The sequence below is a fragment of the Myiozetetes cayanensis genome, unplaced genomic scaffold (genome assembly GCF_022539395.1).
Source record: "Myiozetetes cayanensis isolate MyiCay16 unplaced genomic scaffold, myiCay2020 scf1, whole genome shotgun sequence".
In the NCBI taxonomy this organism is placed as follows: domain Eukaryota; kingdom Metazoa; phylum Chordata; class Aves; order Passeriformes; family Tyrannidae; genus Myiozetetes; species Myiozetetes cayanensis.
Window position 1 is genome coordinate 89,853,676 of NW_026086604.1, and position 19,160 is coordinate 89,872,835.

A 19,160-nucleotide genomic window follows, 5' to 3' on the forward strand; every position below is an offset into this window, starting at 1 on the left:
GATACTTGACTTGTGAGTTATATTTTTTGCTCTGTTCCCCTCCAATATGAAGAAATCACTTTTCTTTAAATGACATTTTTCACAAGCAGAACCCAGAAATATTTCAGACATCATCTGCCAGTAGGGCAGCTGCTATGCAAACTGCTATCCTAAAACAGGTTAATTTGGGAGGGTTTTTTAATGAGTGTCACATCTAATGCCTTGCTCCTTTCAGTTTTACCTTCTCAGAGCTCTGATGGGAGTTGTGATTAAAAGCAGCACAGATATCCAAATCAGGACGTAGGGTGTGCACTGGCTGGCTGACAGGGTTTAAGTAATCACCTGCAGTTGAATTGAGTCTCGGATGGGAAGTAGGAAGTGCTGCACTCAAGCTTCCTGTATAAATAAATGCAGCTTTCCCACAGCTACTGCATACAAGCTGTGACGTGCTTTTAAGATATAATGGCAGCATGCTCTAATAGCAGGGAGGGGATGATTTATCAGAGTGGCAAAGGGGCTGGGAGACAAGTCCTGGTGCAGTCCTAAAAAGTGTACAGCTGTCAGATACCCAGAGAAGAGGAAGGGCGTGTGAGAGCAATCTGCCTCTGCTCCTCATTGCAAGCTTCAGGGGTTTGTGACACCGTGGTTCTTGGGAATGCTGGAATCTGAGTGCAGCTACTGAGAAGTCACACAGCTGGCAGTGAATGCTACTCTCCTTTCAAGGTATGTTGGAATACAGCTTTCTGTCTATTTTTTCCTTAAAAGCAAAGGACACCCTAAAAGAACAGAAAGCCAGCATTTGCTTCTAATGGAAGAAAGCAGAAAAGGGGATTTTTTTAAAAAAAAAGAAAAAAGAAAAAAAAAGTAAGGACTAGAATGATTGAAGAGCTAAAATAAATATTATTTGTGGTTTGGCTAAAATCAGACTGTGTGGTGCTTAGAGCAAAAAGAAATCGTGGAGTTGTAACTATTAAAGGCACAGAAAATAAATGTAGATCAAGTACTCCCTAGAAGGGTGAAATTACTTTTGTCAGTGTAACTTTTAAAGAAATATCTGTGTGAAGTGTTTGAAAATGCTGCAGTATTAGGATATATCTTGTGGAAGGCAGTTGCTAAAATGTCATACTGTCAGTATGTTTTAGTTTAAATACAAGAACTCCTTTCATACTGAAAAAAACCCCACCTCATTAACCTAGAGGAAGCCTGAGTTTAAAACACAGAGGTTTCCTCCTGGTCTAAAGGCATTTCTTCTGCCACAGTCTCATACAGCTGGTATCAGGGAGGAAAAAATATGTTGATCTGTATTGTAAGTGTTAACATACACTTCTAATCTTCTCAGGGTTTAGGGTTATTTGGTTTATGTAAGCACATACAAAATATACAATACTTTTGTTGTCTAATTTGCATTTTTAAATTCTTTTTTACACTAAAGATAGACAATTGCATTTACTGTATGTTTCCAATGCTTTCTCATCGTAAGACTTTCTCAGTGCAAAGCTGCTTTGGTAATGAACATGTTTCAGTCTAGTTTATTATAAAGCTCTGTATTTTCTGTAATACAAAGCACTCTGCTTCCTAACTGTATAGAGGAAAATCAAATATCTTCCTTTACAGAGCACTGGAAGTTGTAAAATATTTAGAATTACTATAGTTAAGGAAGCACTGCAGGGTGACTTCCCATCCTCTTGGTAAATAGACACCGAATGCTTTTAAGAAGTAAATTTTAGCAGAGAGACAGGCCGTGACTGAAATACCCCATGCAGCTTTCCAACTGACTGTGAGCAGGCAAAGGAACATGATATGTTTGGCTACCCTCAGCCTGAAGGGCAAGTGGTCTCAGTTAAGGGCAGGCACTGGATTTGGGATTCCAATATTTATGGAAGCAGAAATTTCAAAGCCCTGTCCTTAAATATTTTTCAATACAAATATATTGTCCTGATTCTTGTCCTGCATAGGACTTGTCTGTGCCTGAATGTGAGTGGGTGTCTGGCTTGTTGCCATAGCATGAAAGCAGTTGAAACTCTTCCCTCAATGAACATAAGCTATGTTGGAGAAAGCACAGCACATTGACAAGGGGATGGCTGCAGTTATACTGCTGGAAGTGATGCTTTAGATTGAGAAGCGTGTGTTTGCAGAGTGCCTAAAACTGTGGTAAAGTGGGAGTATTCTTTCAAAACAAACCAGAGCTGTTCCAGAGCTAAACCAGTATGATGAGAATCAGATTCCTTTTCTCCAGTGCATCTTACTATCTGATGGAGATACTTAACACAAAGTCCTCTCTACTCATACAAGGACACAGAAACCTCCCTAGGCTTCACGTGAGAATAGCAGTTGGCAACCTGGTATAGTTTCTGTTCCCTATGCTGAAATACATTCTGCATGCACCTCACTTCTGGTCATGGGCTTCTTTCCCACAAATGGTGACATTTTGGCGATTTTGTTTATGTGATAGTATACGTTGGGGCAAAAGTTAGTAATGTAAGTAGCAAACAATATTGAGTTGTTCTTCTCTAGCTCGGTTCTTGGATTACACTGTATTCTCTAAATGCTTCGTAAGCTTTGTAGAAATAAATGAATAGTGTGGAAGTGGTTGTCTGGCCTTTCCCTTCTGGTGGAGAAGGAAAATATGTATTTGTCCTTATTATCATTGTAAGTTTAAAATACAACTATGAGAAGCAGCAAGTCACTTCATAGGAAAACAAGCATTGCTAATGCTTAACCAGTTTGCAGTTCATTATTATGCCTCTGATAATACCTATGGTGTGCATCTGAGCCCTATGCCTGCAGTTCACCGTGCCCAGACTTTTCAGTGACTTTTGGTGGTGGGATCCAGTGGAGTGTATTGCTTTGATACAGCTCAAAAGAATTGTTATAGGCTTGCTGTCCCTCTTCTTGAGAGGGGAGTTTTCTTGAATGTGCCTGAAACTACACAGTGTCTATAGATTGTATATTCCAGATCCGTAAATATCTCCTGGGCTAGTAGTACTGTGATATCTGAGACCATAATTACAGCTCTGGGCTCGTGGATATCACAGGTACATGTGAACAAAATACTGTGGCAGGCTGCCAGTGTCACTGTGAACTGAGCCCATCGGACCTCCTTGCATACCCTAAAGCAGACACTGCCTTTAGCTTCATGAGGCTGAAAGTGGCTGTGGATATGAGCTCTTCTTCTGGATGCTCCCCTGGAGGTGAATACAGTTCCCTCCTCTCCCTCTGGCTTCTCCATGCCAAAGTGCAGCCCTGTGTAATGCCCTTTAAAAATTCTCCCCATTACCCAACAGCCAGGAATAACCTCACATTCATTCCATGTTAAAATTAATCTTCTTTTTGTTTGCAAAGAGAAACATTGAACAAAACAAAAAGGAACAGATCCAAAGGTAAAGATAGCAGTGATACTAAGCTCAGCCTCTAGCATTTTGTATGTCTGCTGAAGCACAGCTGAGCTCCAATGCGAGACTATGAGCCTTCTCACTTGACAGAAGCACGGGTCTGAGGGCCATTGTACACTGCAAATTTACCCAGTCTTGGACAAACATTTACAGAATGTAAACTTTGTGCTGATCAGTAAGAAAATAGTGTTCAGTAATCTTTTACTGTGCCTCTTTTAAATGGTTTCGGCTCAGTGGCAACTGAGTGGGCATTACATTCACAAAGCAGATCACTGCTAGCAGAGATACTAAAACACTTTTAAAAAAAAAAATAGATAGTATCTTGAATTGCAAAGGACCTCATCCTTCCCTTCTTGCTGAAGTAGGACTTCTCCCACTCCTAGTCTTCCAAGGAGGAACAGAGGTGCCAAGGAGAAATTTCTAGGCTTGAGAACATGACTAGATTAACTGCACTGCAAACACATTTTCAAATGAAAAATGTAGCTATACAAAAAATATTTTGTTACTGGAACTTTCTAGATCCCTTTGTATGTGTTGATGCATGTGCACAATGATACCTGTGTTTCCCATTTCTTGTTCCTTTTATTCTATTATAGTAATGAAAAAATGTCATGAGTTGCCCAAGATCTGAGTGGACTTTTACCGTATCTTTAGGGGAATCTTCTCAGCCTTCAAGGGGAAACCCAGAATCCATATTTAGTAATGTCATCAGCCTACTTGATTGTTTGAATGTCCTTGGTTCCTGCAAGTACAATTTCTGCTTTGGTGGAGTTTGGCCTAACTAACTGTGGAACCTATGAATGTCCTTGTGCCCTTGGGTTTCTGAGTGAGTCAACATCTCTGGAATCCCAAAGCCAGCCAGCACCAGGCACAGTGATTTGGGACATGTGAATCTGGCTTTTGCTACAGAATGGATAACCTCTCTGAACTAAGGCAGTCCCACACATGCTGTAGCCAAATTAAATTATACTTACATAAAACCTAATGAGAAATTCTGTACCTGTCTGACAGACTTCAAAGACCATAAATAAGGGCAATTGGGTGAGTTAGAGTAGAACTTACAGAACTGGGACTTGATAAGGTGTATTTTTTTGGTGCTGGTCTGGATCTGTTATCAGTGAAGACTGTAAAGTCAAGATGGGCTGTTCATGAAAACTATAGCCAGCCCGTTACTGTGGAAAAGTCAAGCTGGTGTGTGAGGGTTCATGCACTCCCTACATGGAGCTTCTTCCTGTGGACTAGATCTTCTTGTAGACACAGGCATCCTGGGGAGTTATTATACGTGCTTTTTGTTGCAAGGAGAGACAGGATCATAGAATTATGGAATGGCATGGGTTGGAAGGGACCTTAAAGACTGTCTAGGTCCAGTGTCCCTGCCATGGGCAGAGATACCTTCCACTAGACCGGGTTGCTCAAAGCCCCATCCAACCCAGCCCTGAACATTCCCAGGGAAGGGGCATTCACAAATTTTCTGGGCAATCTCTCCAGTGCTGCGCTGCCCTCTGAGTAAAGAATTTTTTCCTAACATCTAATGTAAATCTCTACTAGTTTAAAACTATTTTCCCTTGTCCTATCACTATCTGCCCATGCGAAAAATATTTTCCCTCTTTTTACAGGCCCCCTTTAGGTACTGGAAGGTCACAATGAGGTTTCCCTGGAGCCTTCCCTTTCCCAGGCTGAACTCAGCTCTTTCAGCCTGTCTTCACAGGAGAGTTGTTCCAGCTCTCTGATCTTCTTTGTGGCCCTCCTCTGGACCTGCCCTAATAGGTCCATGTCTGCCTGTGCTGAGTACCCCAGAGCTGAATGCAGTACTCCAGGTGGGGTCTCGTGAGAGCTGGGTACAGGGGCAGAATCACCTCTTTTGATCTACTGGCCACCCCTCTTTTGATGCAGCCCAGGATGCAATTGGCCTTCTGAACTGCAAGCACACACTGTTGGTTTAGGTCCAGCTTTTCATCCACAAGAATCCCCAAGAGCTGATGTCAATGAGTTCTTCTCACACTCTGTACTCATATCTGGCACTGCCCTCACCCATGTGCAGCACCTTGCTCTTGGACTTGTTGAACTTCAGTAACCTCTCATGGAGCCACTTCTCTAGTTTGTCCGTATGCAGATTAGGAGACAGAGTAAAGAATTACTTTTTATTAGAAAGAAAAAAAATACCATTTTTCTATCATGCTCATGTTTCTCCCCTTTAATTGAGACTGTCAGTATTTGTGTCTGTTGCAAGGTTTTCTGCCTTTTGCTTTGTTGTAATAATGAGGAGAGGAGAGAAAGTGTAAGACATGAATCATTACTCAAGGAGTGGATACTGTCTGGTTATCTGACAGAAGCTTTGAAGACAGTCATATTTGGTTTTAAAAACTATGGTATTTTCAGATAGCCAGGAATGAAACATGCAGATATGAAAACATTTATGTGCCCTATAAGTTTGCAAATGGAAAAATCATTGCAACAGAAGAGCTGTATCTCTGTGTTCAGGGACTGAAATAATTCCTTCAAGACTACTTCTACTTACACTTTTATGTACTATGTTTTGCTGTGGCTTAGGGGAGAATTCTTTGCACATGCATACATAGCTGCAAATCATTCAAAACTGCATGCTCTAAACCCCTATGTACATAGAAGGAAAAGCACATTTCATAACATGAAGTGCACAGGCTAATCATTTGCACGCAAAGAAAATTCCAGAATTAAGTAGAAGCAGTGACACACAGACTGGCACTGGTTGTGTCTGAGCAGTAGATGGGAAAGTTCATGTGTTCTATCTGTGCTTAGTTTTTGAAGCATTCTGATGGAGGATGGGGAGATGATGAAGGAGTACAAGCTGGTCTTCCCCTTTTCAAATAAAAAAAAATGATTACAAAGACACAGTCACAGCAGCAGGCACTCTGCTAACCACTGATCCTGGCACGCTTCCCCATAGGGTTTACCCATTCTGCGGTCTAAGATAACATCCATGGGGCCAGCAATACCTTGCTTGCTGGAGTTTTACACAATGGAGAAGATGCAATCTTGCACCCTCCTGACCTCTTCACAGTTGCACCGATGGGTTGGGTGGTGAGGATTCTTCATCGCAGTCTCCAGAGAGAATGTGTGGGAAGAGCAATCATGCCATTTGCCTGGAGTGAAGTAGAAGCCACATAAATATATAATTTAGCCAATACTACTTTAAGGACATGTATTTTTTGGATTGGTTGTGTTTTTATTGCAAACACCCAAGCAGTGTTCATGGCTTGACCAATTTCAACCCCCTTGTTGACTTAGCTTTCCACATTTTGGGAGGATGGAACAATAAATGAAGTGAACATGAACTCGTGGGGAGAGGAGTTGAGAAAAAGTCAAGAATTCTTGCCCTTTTTCCTAGTTCTGCAACAATGAGGACAAAATGCCTATTGGAGAGCATTAGTTGTCACAGTTATAGTTAAAAGACCAGCTAGCAGAAAGGTGTTTTTAGAAAGGTTTCTCTAAGATCGTCATCTTACAGTATAATAAGTCTATGAGATCTTTCAGTGCTCTGTTCTACATACTCCTTTTTCTGAGGGTTTGGGAGGTGGGGCAGCTTCTTTCAACTGCTCCTAGTTGTTTATCTTTGCACACATAAGCAGGTCCATTGAAACCATTGGGAGGAGTCCCGTTGGCACGACTTAGCCTACATGGCTAAGATCATGTAGGCAGTAGCCAGTTGTTACCAGATACTGAGGCACTTGTATGTTTATAGGTTGCTGTTCTCCCTTGTAATTATTTCTGTAATGAAGGTTGAAATTTGGAATTGAAGTGAGGGAATGGTGAATGCAAACCTCTAACTGGTGGACATTTCTGATTTATTATATGTCTTGTACTAACATCTGGATTTCTAAGTAGCTGCTTTGAGACTGTGAGAAACTAACTGCATTCCCTGTGCTTGACATAGTACGGGCAAAAATCTTCCTTTGAATGCTAAAAGCCTGAAACATGGAGACAGAAGGTGGATGTGGAAAATAATGTGGGAAAGAGCAGGGCAGCAGTGGGACAACATTGTGTTGTGTGATAGACAGTGTCACCAGTCAAACTGCTGCAAGCTTTTTTTACTCAAGTTCAAAAAAATTAATATTTGTCTCATGTAGTTAATAAAATGCAGAGCAAAATAAATCATGTTCTGTTAAAAATGTTTATTTATAGAAGTGGGAATATACAGTTGTTTTAAAAATGCATGGCTGTTACAGTCAAGAGTTTAAGACCAATTTTAGTTGAAGCTATTATTGTTATTCCAGCATAGTTTGTGACTTCTGTTCAGTAGCCTGTACATGAGGCCTATATGTTCAGGAGCATGTATCAGAGGTCAGAGGTGCCCCAAATTCACATCCTGACTGATGGAGCGGGTGCATGGGTCTCATTCACACTGGGGCAGTAGGCAACATGGAAGAAAGCACCTGAAGCAGAACTCCCAGGAGCTGTTTCCCAGCATGCTGGGCTCATTCCTCTTCCCATGTGTGGGCTGGGAAAGAGGAAGAGGAAATGTGGATACTGAGAGGACAAGCAGACAGAAGCTCAGTCAGTGGATTGTTACTGGAGTTTTCTTCTCGTTTTCACTTTTGCAGATCTGGCCAGAGCTGAAGCACATTTGGTGCTCTGTCCTTTTCTCATCTCCAGTTGACTTTGGTAGGGCTCGTTCAGGAACTGGCAGAGGAGTGGTTTAGGAGTACACTCTGATTGGTTTAATTACCAGTTGTGAAAAGCAGTAGTAGCAATTACTTCAGTGAATGCATGTGTTTAGTTTCAAAACAGCCTCATGTCCAGGTCCAAACCTCTACTATTGTTTCTTGGTGACTGTATTGTTTCTTGTAAAATTTCAGTATAGTCAGTAGCTATTCACATTGTTTTCTTAATGGCAAATACTCATATTAGGGATTGGTTTCCCCAAGGTCTAATCATGAGATTTGACTCTTAGTCTTCAATTCACTGAATGTCCTTGTAACTAAGACTTGAAAGTTATCACTGGGTAGTGTGTTCCGCCAGCTTTCAAAGTCGTTGAGATGTATTTGGATCAAGGACAGTTTTTAATGTTTTAACTGTTTTATCTTGATTACCTCGAGTAGCGTATTTATTCTATAATAATGAGCAGCATATTTTACTGTAAGATTAGATAGGGGCAAACTAAAACATTTTATGCATTACTTTTGTTCACTGAGCAATCATACAGAAATTGCTATAAAATGAAAATTAACTTATTCTGTGATATCTGTTGATGTAAATCTAAATTTGAGCGAAAGTTCTTTTCAATGCTTGTGGTGAGCAGAGACTGCAGGACCATATTCTTGCAAGTTTGCAGGTTTTGTGGCCTGACAAAACGAAATGGCAGAGATGTTAAAAGTGTCATCTTACCGCAAGCACTGAAAAAAGCATTTCTCAGATCACCCCTGCTAAAAATAAACACAGGTTAATTTTTTTCCATAGGTGTCTTTCAGTACATTTTGCAGAATTCAGTTATGGTTCAGTTTCATTGTTGCAGTCAGCTGAGTTGTTCCTTTGCTTCTGGCAAACTTTGCACGCTTCTCTTGGCCCTAAGAAGTTTCTTGCTGTCCCTTTTGAGGCCGGACTTTGTGTCATGTCTCCATTTGCCCTGACCTGCTTGCCTTGCAATCAGGACTCTGCTTGCTCCAGACACGGCTTTGGCTGTCTCCAGATAGAGGACCCTGACAGCCCAATTAGTTTCTTGTTAGAAAAGTGAACACTATGAACACTCAGATAAAGCTGGTACCTCTGTCAAATTAAGTTGCATTGCTTTCACTTTAACAATGTGTGTTTACAAACATCTTCTAAAAATCCTTGATGTTAAAACAGGCCAATGTCACAAATATCTTCTGAACACACCCTATCTAAACTGTAAACATTCCAGCTCAAGGATTTAGCGTGTCCCAAGGTTTTGTTATCCGATTAACAAAAATAAACATTTTTTCTGTGTCAAAGGCAAATTGTTACATCTGACTTCCTATTCCTGTTTCAGCTGGGACAGTCAGCCAAATCATCAACCCATTTGACCTCCCGAAAGCTCAATTCCTGTTACTCAGTAAATACTACAGTTACCAAAAGCCTTCATGTGATCAGAAAGGAAGACGTATCATTTTGTCATTAATGTCTTGAAGAATGTGCTTTTATTTAATAGTGGTAATCTTGTCAACAGGATGTTAAAGTTAAAGTGCACCAAACTAGTTTGGGTAGAATTCCTTGTACCTTAGCATTATGAGGTGTTGCATAGTGTCATTAAGAATGGGGGATGTTACTTAGAAAAGCTTTAGAGTTTAATCTTAGACATGGTAACCAACACTTGGAATTCCACTTAGCGTAATTTTGTTGTTTGAATGTGTTTTGGAAATATTTGGAAATGTTTGATGCCAAAACATTGAAGTTCTGTCATCTGACTGCACTTTGTCTACTGCATTGCATTTTGTCCTGATCAACTTTGCTTAGCACTGTGACCAGGGTGAACATAAAAGCTCAGGAGAATTCCTGCTATTGACCTCCTGTGGGACTAGATGTGTCACCATAGCCTGTGCCTGTGGCTGGTACCATCACACTACTCAGGCATAGTAAGTTTGATACATCTGGGTCACTCCAAGACTGATGCCCACAGGCCTGCCCAGGACTCATATCCTGTAAATCTGGTGCAGGAAGCTGTAGCTTTCCAGCCTGCCAGTGTTGATAGAGCTGTATCCTGAAGTTTGATATGAACTTTGAACTGAGTGAAGGTGGTGGCTTCTCTGATACGATGATCTCACCACAGCCCATGCAGAAGGGCTTATTCCCATCCTCATGGATTCAATGAATATTGTCATTGTGTGGCTCCTGTCAGTACTGAAAAGAGCTGAAGGCCCTGTTTGGATTATGCACGTCAGTTTAGTGACAGGTTGCATTTTTCTCTGTCAGTTTCTGTGTTTTCTTCTTTAAGTGATCAGAAAGTGCTTTTCCTAGTTACCTGTCAGCTTGGAGTAGCCTTTATTTCACCATTTGCTTTTAGATTCCATTTTCTTGGACTCCTGATTTTTTTAGGAATGGACGGGGGAAAATCCCACTTTCCCTCCCCTCACTTATTCTAAAGCAGTAGTGCAAGGAAATACATAAAGGATTCCCACAACTGCAGAGTCACATTTGTTTTGGAAAAAAAAAAGTGGTTTGTTATATTCAGTTAATATCCATGGTCTTCTTCCAACAAACAAACAAACAAACAAACCAAAGAAAACAAAACAAAAATCCACCAAAAAACCCAACAACAAAACAAAACAAAAAACCCGAAACAAACCTCCCTGAGGACATATTGATGTAGGGTCCCTAGAAATTACTGGGAAGAACCGGTGTTCTAAAATCTCAAAATTATTACAGTACAGTAGAGATGTTACCTGTACTCTTAAAGACTTGTGGAGACTGATATGTATGTGCCTTAATGACCTTTTGATTTACTAAAACGTTTTGAAATTACTGGGTGCATGTGATATTTAGGAAGTTGTTCAATGTGTACTTTAAGCATCCTGAAGTACTGGAATAAAAATTCTTAGCAGGAAGCTGGATGATGTTCTTAATTACCATAGTCTGTCCCTTAACATTTCTTTTGTATGCAGGAGGCTTCCCACTCACTACGTTATTTTAAAAGCATTTGATTTATTTATTTTTTGGTTGCTAGCATGATATGAAAATACTCCATATAGCTACTGATTCTTGAACAGCAGCTCAAGGTTTATTTTTTTTCCCAGGCATTCCAATGAAAACAAGTGAGAGAAATTGCCTTTGGTGTGTTCTCGTGTACCAGAAAGAACATTTACTTGTTCTGTAAACAAGTTTTCTGGCAATAAAAATTTTACAGTGCAGAAGTCTGTCATGAAATATTATACATCTGACTTTTCTTAAGCCCTTCTCAAAGAGAACAGATATTGAAATACTTTCATTCTCTCTAATGCTTCAGCTTGGTAGCATATCATGGTAATCCAGAAATGGGTTTTCCTTGTACATGCATATAATCAAGTGCTTGCTGTATTAAGGCACAGATGTAATACAGTAATTCTGAATATATTAAAAATGTATTTAAAATGAAACCTTCCACTTGTAGATCTGGTTGGTTTTTTTGAGACCATGATTTCAGAAAAATCCAAGTACTTGTTTAACTTGTTTATAATCTCATTGCAATAAAGCAGAACGTTCAGGCTTTGACACACAGCAGCACTTAAACATATGATTAAATGTCCTTCTTGAAGATGAAGGCTTTCAGAAATTGGAGCTTTAATCATGTGTTTTACAGCCTAACTGAATCACTGCCTGATAAGTAATGTTGTATGGAATAGATAGGTAACTCTGTGTAGGCAGTGCATATCAAAAATTTTAATTAAAGCATTGTGGTTTAGTGGTCTGTCTGTTGGACCACAGAAGCACTAATGCACTTGATTCAGACTAATTCTTTGTGTAGATCTGCTGAGTTTAAAAAAGCAAACTTTAAAAAAGTGAATTTTGAATAACATTATCTTGAGAGAGTTGGGACAGCTAAGGACTTGTAACCAAAACCGGTAATGATAGGGTTTTGCTGAAATGGATAGAAATGTGGGTTTCTGACACATGTCCTAATTTCGTAGCTCAGTGTATGTCTTGTGATATGACCCCATTATCTTAATTCCACTCTGTTACATTTTTAAATCTTTCTATAATTGCTCTTCTTCTCCAAGGGCCTGGTTTTTAGCATTGTTTTTTAACACTCATATTTTTCAAGTAGTTTTCTTTTCCTATTTTATTTTTTGAGGAGGGAACCTTAGTTACAGGAAAAAACAGAATCCTGAGCTGAACAATGCCAAAACAGGTCTTTGTAGGGCACTGAAGTAATTTCATAATGGGTGGAGTACTTTGAAAATCTCTAGGGCATGAGAAAGAATTACTTGCTGTGCTTGCAAATGATTCTTCAAGAAGGTTCAGTAAAGCTGGTACACTAAATAGGAGTGTAGCACAGGTGCTGTGAGTTTGATACCAAAATGTTTTTTGTAAAATGGGGAAGTGCTGTGCCATGTATTAGAGCCACGTGTCCTTAGACCTCTTTACAATCCCATCATATGGATGCAAGTCCACATGCCTGGGTGCTGGCTTATGACAAGTGTAGGATGTGCTGGGGCAGAGGGGCCTGTCAGGTCTCACCCTGCCCACAGAACAGACTCAGGTTCGTTCCAGCCCGCGGAAAACACATAAAGGACCATTTTTGTTCCATTAATGTTTCCTGGAAAAATGTGCCTCATATTTGTACCTTTCTTGGCTTCCTTTAAACTCTGATTGCAGCTAAAAACATACAGCTTGACTAAGTTAATCAGGATTGTTTGTAAACACAAGACTTGAAGTAGCTTCTCTAAGAGCTCTGTTGTTCCAATTGGATGTAGCAGGTGACAAATGAAAGGATGACTTATGGTACTGAGCAAAATCCATTCATTCTCCTTCAGCTTCAGAGTAGAAAGCTTTAATGATTCTATGTGATGTTTCTAAATAGTAAAAGTCACACACAGACACATTTTTTTAGCTAAATACAGTGAGTTGATTGCAGGCACATGGACAATGTCCTTCTGATGTTGCAGCTCATGAGACTGCCTGGCTTGTTTGCTCTATCCCAAATACAGAGTAACCTCTGTTCTTTGATAGTAGCCTTGGTTTGAGCCAGCTGGGCGGACTCAAATGAGCCTTTGTGTGACTGCAACAAGGATGTTACCTTACAATTCATGCTTGCAGGGAAAGTTTCAACCCTAGCTTGCATTGATTTTTGACACCTCAGTGGAACTGTGATGGCTTGATCTTGGCTGTCTGCCAGACACCCACCCAGCTGCTCTCTCACTCCCATTTCAGGGAATCAGTAGTTTCCACTCAGGACACCAATGCCAGGATTTCAAAGGGTACCTTCCTAGAAGCAGGCACAGCAGATATTTGCTGTTAGGAAGTAATTTTCAAGGCTAGACATCAGACACTGCGATATCAGGGGGTCCTGAAGGCATACGAGTTCTGTATTCCTTCTTCCAGTGCTTTTGTTCTGTTTTTCATATTTCATTCAAAATCTCCACTGCTTTCATGTGAGTGTTTCTGCTTGTACTCAGCCCTTTTTCCTTTGAGCACACTCTAATGTTTCCTTGTTTACAGATAGTGTTGAGATGTTTCAGTGCTATGTGAAAGCACAAAGCTTTGTCACCTCCCAAAAGACAAAGCAAAAGTGTCCACAGGCAGACAAATGCAAAGGGAATGTTGGCAGGTCTGAGCACTTGGCAAACTGTGGTCCTGGTGACTGTGCAGTTTATGCCCTCCTAGGGCTGACCCCATATAGCTCACTCACATTCACTCAGACTTTCTGGTCCTGCCTTATCCTGTGGCATCAATACCATTAACGTCAGAGCCAGGGAAGTATGAGTCCTCTTATGAGGCAGGTAGCATACAATTTGAGGAAAGATGTCCAGTTTCCTGGAAATCCTGTGCAATGAATAAAGGAGCATGATCTGTGTTTCTGTGCATGTACACGACTGATAGAAGTATGTAAAAAAAGTGGATCTTGAAAGGTCCTGAGTGTTTACGTGCACACTGGGCACGTTTGACCCTTCCTTGCCACTGATTTATGCTGGTACAGGATTCTCTGAGTTAGGATGTCCTTGAAATGTGTTTATCTGTATTCTACAACGTCTCGTGGAGCCTGTGTTTCTGTACAGGAGAGGTTTTTGTGACCAATTAGAGATTGCATTACAGTTGCAGTGACACGTTTCTTGATTTGCTTGGGATGCTAACTTAAGTGGGTCATTTGTGTTTGTAAGCATGAAAAGGAAGTGCTTGAAAATGTATTTTATTTATTTGAGATTCCATTGTTTTTCAGAGACTTCCCATTTGCCTTCATTTCAGGACACTTTTATTGATATAATCAAATATGGAATGGTCTTTTCCTCTTTGTCTCCAACTCATTCTTCAGTGACTCCCTCTTCCCCTGCACAACACATTAACTGAAGATGGTTTATTTTCAGCCTAACCTATAGGCAACGCACTTGTAATTACAATAGGAATTTTAATCCACTGTAAAGAGAACTGATGGATGTATAATTAACTAATGACAGTCTGTGGGACTAAACGTAGCAAAGTGAAAGCCCTAAAACTACAGAGGTAGAACTTCATGGCTTCTTTGAAGCACATGGAAAAGTGAATTCTGCCAGGCTGGTAAAGTTGAGGAGATAATCTGAGAGCTCTGGGGAGGACAGTCATCTTGAAGTGTTGGTAAAGAGCAGGAGAAGCAGTAGAGGGTGAGAACTGGAGGAAACCGTGCATCTTTCTCTCCCCATTTTTTCTATTGCGATCTGAAAATGAGAATGAACTTCCTCTGCATATCTGATTTCAGAGCCCAGTTGCTGCTGGATGGAACTACCCTTCTCCATAACCCTTAACTCTTCCCCCTGCATGTGTCCCTTGGCAGCAGTAGCAGAAGTCCCAATTCTGCTGGGCAGACACAGAGACCAGTGGGTTGGGTTGCTCTGGGAAAAGGAGCAGGCCAAGAAGGCCGTACATCCACTCTCCCCTGGATAGGCAGGCTTTCAGTGCTAACAGGATGGCTTTGCCTGTGCCATCCTGATCCAGTGAACTGCTTATGGACAAGCTGGCCTCTCAGGGAGTATGGAGTGAGTTTTGTTCCTGATAGCCATGGTGTTTCTCCTTCAGCGACTGAGCAGGCAGGACATGGAGCTGTCTCCATGCCTCTGATTCTGTTTGCTCCATTTGATGAGCTCCGATGGGGTTATTGAGGCTGTGGTGAGGTGAGCCTGGCCTGTCTGGGGACTGGATCCTCTGGTCTGCCAAGTTTGCTTGGTATTGTCTGCTGGAGATTTCCATGGGGTGCTCTGCCTGTTTTAAGGAGAACCTCAGCCCTGCTCTAGAATCCTGGTGTGAGGGAAGGATGAGTGTGTGGGGGACAGGGAGAAAAACTGAATTTAACCTACAATCTTCAGAAACAAGCATTATCATAATGAAAATGGGATGTCATGATGAGTCCCTACAGCCTATATATTGCCTATACTGTGGCATGTGGTTGCTACTAGAGCAGAGTGGTGTATCAAGAGCCTGCTCTCACTGTCACTGTTGTTGTCGTTGCACTGAATCCTGGATTTAGGCCATCTAAAATTAGCCCTCAGCCCTAAACCTCAGTCGTACACCTGAATCTTCCTACAGCTGCCTTAATGCTGCCTGCATCCAGGGTCATAACCCTTTGGGTTATAAAAAGAACACTGACTTAGGAAACAACTGCATCCATTTTATATCCATTCCCACATCCTGAAATATTCCTACCTGTCCTTTTGTGCATCCCTCCTTTTAACATTGTTACCTTTTACCGTGTAAGTGAAGAAACCTCAGATCTGTGCAGGGTGGCAATGAGTAGCTCACTGTACAGATGTGGATGATGCTGATAGGCAACCTGAGTAAAAATGTTAAAATTCCCCTAAATACTGAGATAATGTCTAGCACGTAGGTTTAAATAACAGGTAGTTCTTGATCTACCATAGCGTTTCCAGTGACTCAGTGTTCCTCCCCACCCCCTTGCAGTAATTACAGAAGAGTATTGTAGTCCCTGACTCAGAGGGAGGCTTCCTTCCAAGGTTTTTGCTGTGCTGGAGCTCCAGCTCTGCAGCTCTATGGAAAAACTGGGGGGGGGGGATCACGGCAGCAGGTCCCAGGACTGCACCAACAATAATGTTGGAATGGCATATTTCTGAACTAGTGATAGCAAGCCATAAAATAGAGAGTTTGCTTTGGATTTGTGGTCAGGAATTTGATTGCCAGAATGTTGGCTATGACTCTTGTGTCTCTTGAAACTGGATGCTTGCAACAAAGACATCCCAAGGTACAAATCTGGTGGCTTCTCTTACAGGCTAGGCTAAAAAACTTCAAAGTGAAAAAATTAGAAAGGAGTAAGTGTGCTCTGACCCAGATTTGTTGTGGTTGCACGACTGTTGAAAGGAAAGTGTGTTCCTGAAGACTGTGGGAGCACAGGTCATGCAGCTTAGGGGACAGGTCTGGGAATGGGGCTTGACTGTGCATCAGATTATGAGATGGAAGATGTGGGGAAGGGTTCCATGTGCATAGACCACTTGAACTCCATGAGCCTCATTATTTCTCCCTCTATGGACGAATTCAGCAGATACTGCAAGTCAGTAAGTCACATACACACTGACTATCTGCAGCTGGCCTGGCTGCTCTGGGAGCCACAGAACGGCTGCAGGGACACGGCTGCCAAATGTGACCTGACAGCCCTGCCACGAGGACGCTCAGGACTGCAGGGAAGACCAGCAGAAGTGAACCAAAGGGCTTGAGTCTCCTGTTTGTCTCATAAGATGTCAAATCTGACAGGCACGTGGATGGGTCTTGATTGGTTTTGTGTTCAGGCAATCTGCATTCGTGATGCAACTCTTTAGATTTAGTGGAGATGCACTCTTAATGCTGCTGCAAGTAGCTGTGTACAGCTGGTCACCACATTTCTGCTTGTAACAAATAGGTGTGGAGTTTGTCTTGCCACCACCTAAATGTGTTCAGAAGCAGGTCTGTGAAAATTGGGTCAAGTCTCTTAGAGACAGGAATAGATTTTCCTGTGCCTTAAATGCTGCAGTGAACCCCACTGTCTATGTTGAGGCGAATAAAATCTTCAAATGTGCTTTGCATTGTTTCAGCTTAAGCTTGAGGATATTCTTTTTAATTCCTTTTTCAGTGTTACTGTGTAAGAATGAGGGTCTTGAAATTTTTTATGATTATGGTGCAGTGTTTTCAAATGCTTAGGCCATAAAACATTACATCTGAGCATGATATTTCCATTTGTTGCTCATCAAACAATAGGAATTTCTTCCCCAAGCGCTGCTGTGACATGTGTGGTGAAAACATGGCTCTTCTGAGCATCTCCCTGTCAAAGTGCTAGTGCACTCAGTTCTTGGTTCACAAACCTCAGTTAGATGCCTAAGAGCCCTATGAAAGAAGTAGAAGGGCTGGATGCCAGGGAGTGGGATGCACAAAAGCTACTGTCTGGCATCATCAAGGCAAAGCAGAAAAGAGAACTGCTCATTAAATTCTCATTTGTATTTAGGCTTCAGCCCTGTATGAAGTAGGACATGCAATCTGAAACCTTTTCCTTATGTTTTCACCACCCATCTTGCAGTAGACTGCCAGCTTGCTATCTCAGAGACAACTAATGGAGAAAGTGGAGTGTATGGTACCCACCCACCACATTACAGACTGAATATTTGAAGTACTTGCCTGGAGAGTGAGAATCTGTTCTGGTCTTGCACTGCCTAGGAAAGCTCCTGAGCCACCAGCTGAAATAGAGAGTCTGAGTAGAGACACCCCCTGGCACTGTGTGGGTGCATTGAAGACTGAAGGATCCCATAGGGATAAGAGGGGAATGACTGTGAAACTCATTTGAAAAGGCAGTGATATAAATCCATGCACATATGAATCAGTTTATTTTTTTAATTAACAATTTATTTTCCCAAATAATTTCCCTGCTCCTAGGACTTTGGTGAGGGCTCTGACCACTATCCTGTTGCATGTAATATGGGTAATGCCCCATCTGTGTGAGTTTTGGTTTGTGTTTGTTTTTTTCTTTAATTTGATGTTAAGTAACCTGACTGAAGTGTTTTGTGCCAGCAAGATGAATGTTCTCTGAGAACTCAGTCAAGTTCAGGTCTTTTGAGGAGGTGGGCTCTCAGTCACCTTCTTTATAAATATTGAGTGGCCTGAAGTGTGAAACTGGCCCTAAGATGTCAAGAAGTACATTTGGGTGTGGTGGCACTGTTATGGGTCTTAGATGTAAATTCCCAGGTCAATAGAACTGACTACATGGCTTGTGTGATGTTTCAGCTATCAATTTCTCTTTTCAGGCTGAGTGGACCATTAATGACTGAATGGGCTCTCCTGGGAAGGCTTGTCCTCACACCATGACAGCTGATGAGTCAGAAGCTGGAGAGCTAGCTCTGGAGCCTCTACTCACTTGCAAGCTATGTCTCTGTGAATATTCCCTGGATAAGATGACCACTCTTCAGGAATGCAGCTGCATCTTTTGTACAGCGGTAAGATCTATCAGTGCCTTTACATTATAGAAGCAGGGTAATGGAAGATAGAACTGTGAAGTGGGATTGCTTGTCTTGTACAAGAAGCATATGTTACCCATGCTGACAGAGGATGCTTTTCCAAAGAGCATGTGGTGTTAGTCTGTCTTGCCTTATTTAAAAGATTTCTCTGTCATTCTGCTTTTGAAAATTCATAACTCCAACAGATGGTTCCATAGCAAGTAAAAATAAATCCCAGTAATAAATTGGAAAAAAGATGCATTTTAAGATTGTTGGAGAACAGACACAGTCTGTATGTAATCTCAGTATTTATTTTTTTCTGAAGCAAAATCTTGAAACATTGTAGGATAGCTGTGAGGTTTTGTTTACCCTGTTATCATCTTCTGAGTTCTCAGAGACCTTTAAAGTTCTGTAGTTAACTTTTAAGGACAATCAAAAAACCTAAACAAAAATGAACCTTGGCCTATTGAACCTTTGCCTCTCTGCACTCTGTGCTGGAGAGATGTTGCCCAGGTCATGCATTGCCTATAGTTGTAAGTACAGACTTTCTGTCCTGTGAATTCAGATCAAATAAAGCTGGTGGAAATGATAAAGGCAGAGGCTGAGTGAGCTGATAAAAGCCCTACAGATAGTAACAGTCTTCTGGTCTCTTTGTCAGCATGTGAAAGTGGGTGTAGTTTCTCTGGTGATAGTGACTTTGATGTGCCTGACTAATGGATTTTGG

At 41.4% G+C, this 19,160-nt stretch overlaps 1 protein-coding gene across 5 annotated transcripts in view; it reads left to right on the plus strand.

Annotated features, from left to right (window-relative positions):
• The first annotated feature begins 349 nt into the window (after positions 1-349).
• The window catches only part of RNF144B (ring finger protein 144B), a 58,420-nt gene continuing 39,609 nt past the window's right edge, over positions 350-19,160 (plus strand). For 4 of the 5 annotated variants that reach the window (XR_007629386.1, XR_007629387.1, XR_007629388.1 and 1 more), the window contains exons 1-2: positions 353-702; positions 18,248-18,436. Coding sequence is in view for 1 of the 5 variants with exons in the window: in XM_050319460.1 (XP_050175417.1) it covers positions 18,272-18,436 (165 nt within the window). In the remaining 4 variants the exon portion in view is untranslated. Of the gene's footprint in view, positions 703-18,247; positions 18,437-19,160 lie in introns of all 5 variants that reach the window. The other variant, XR_007629389.1, reaches the window with a different exon arrangement.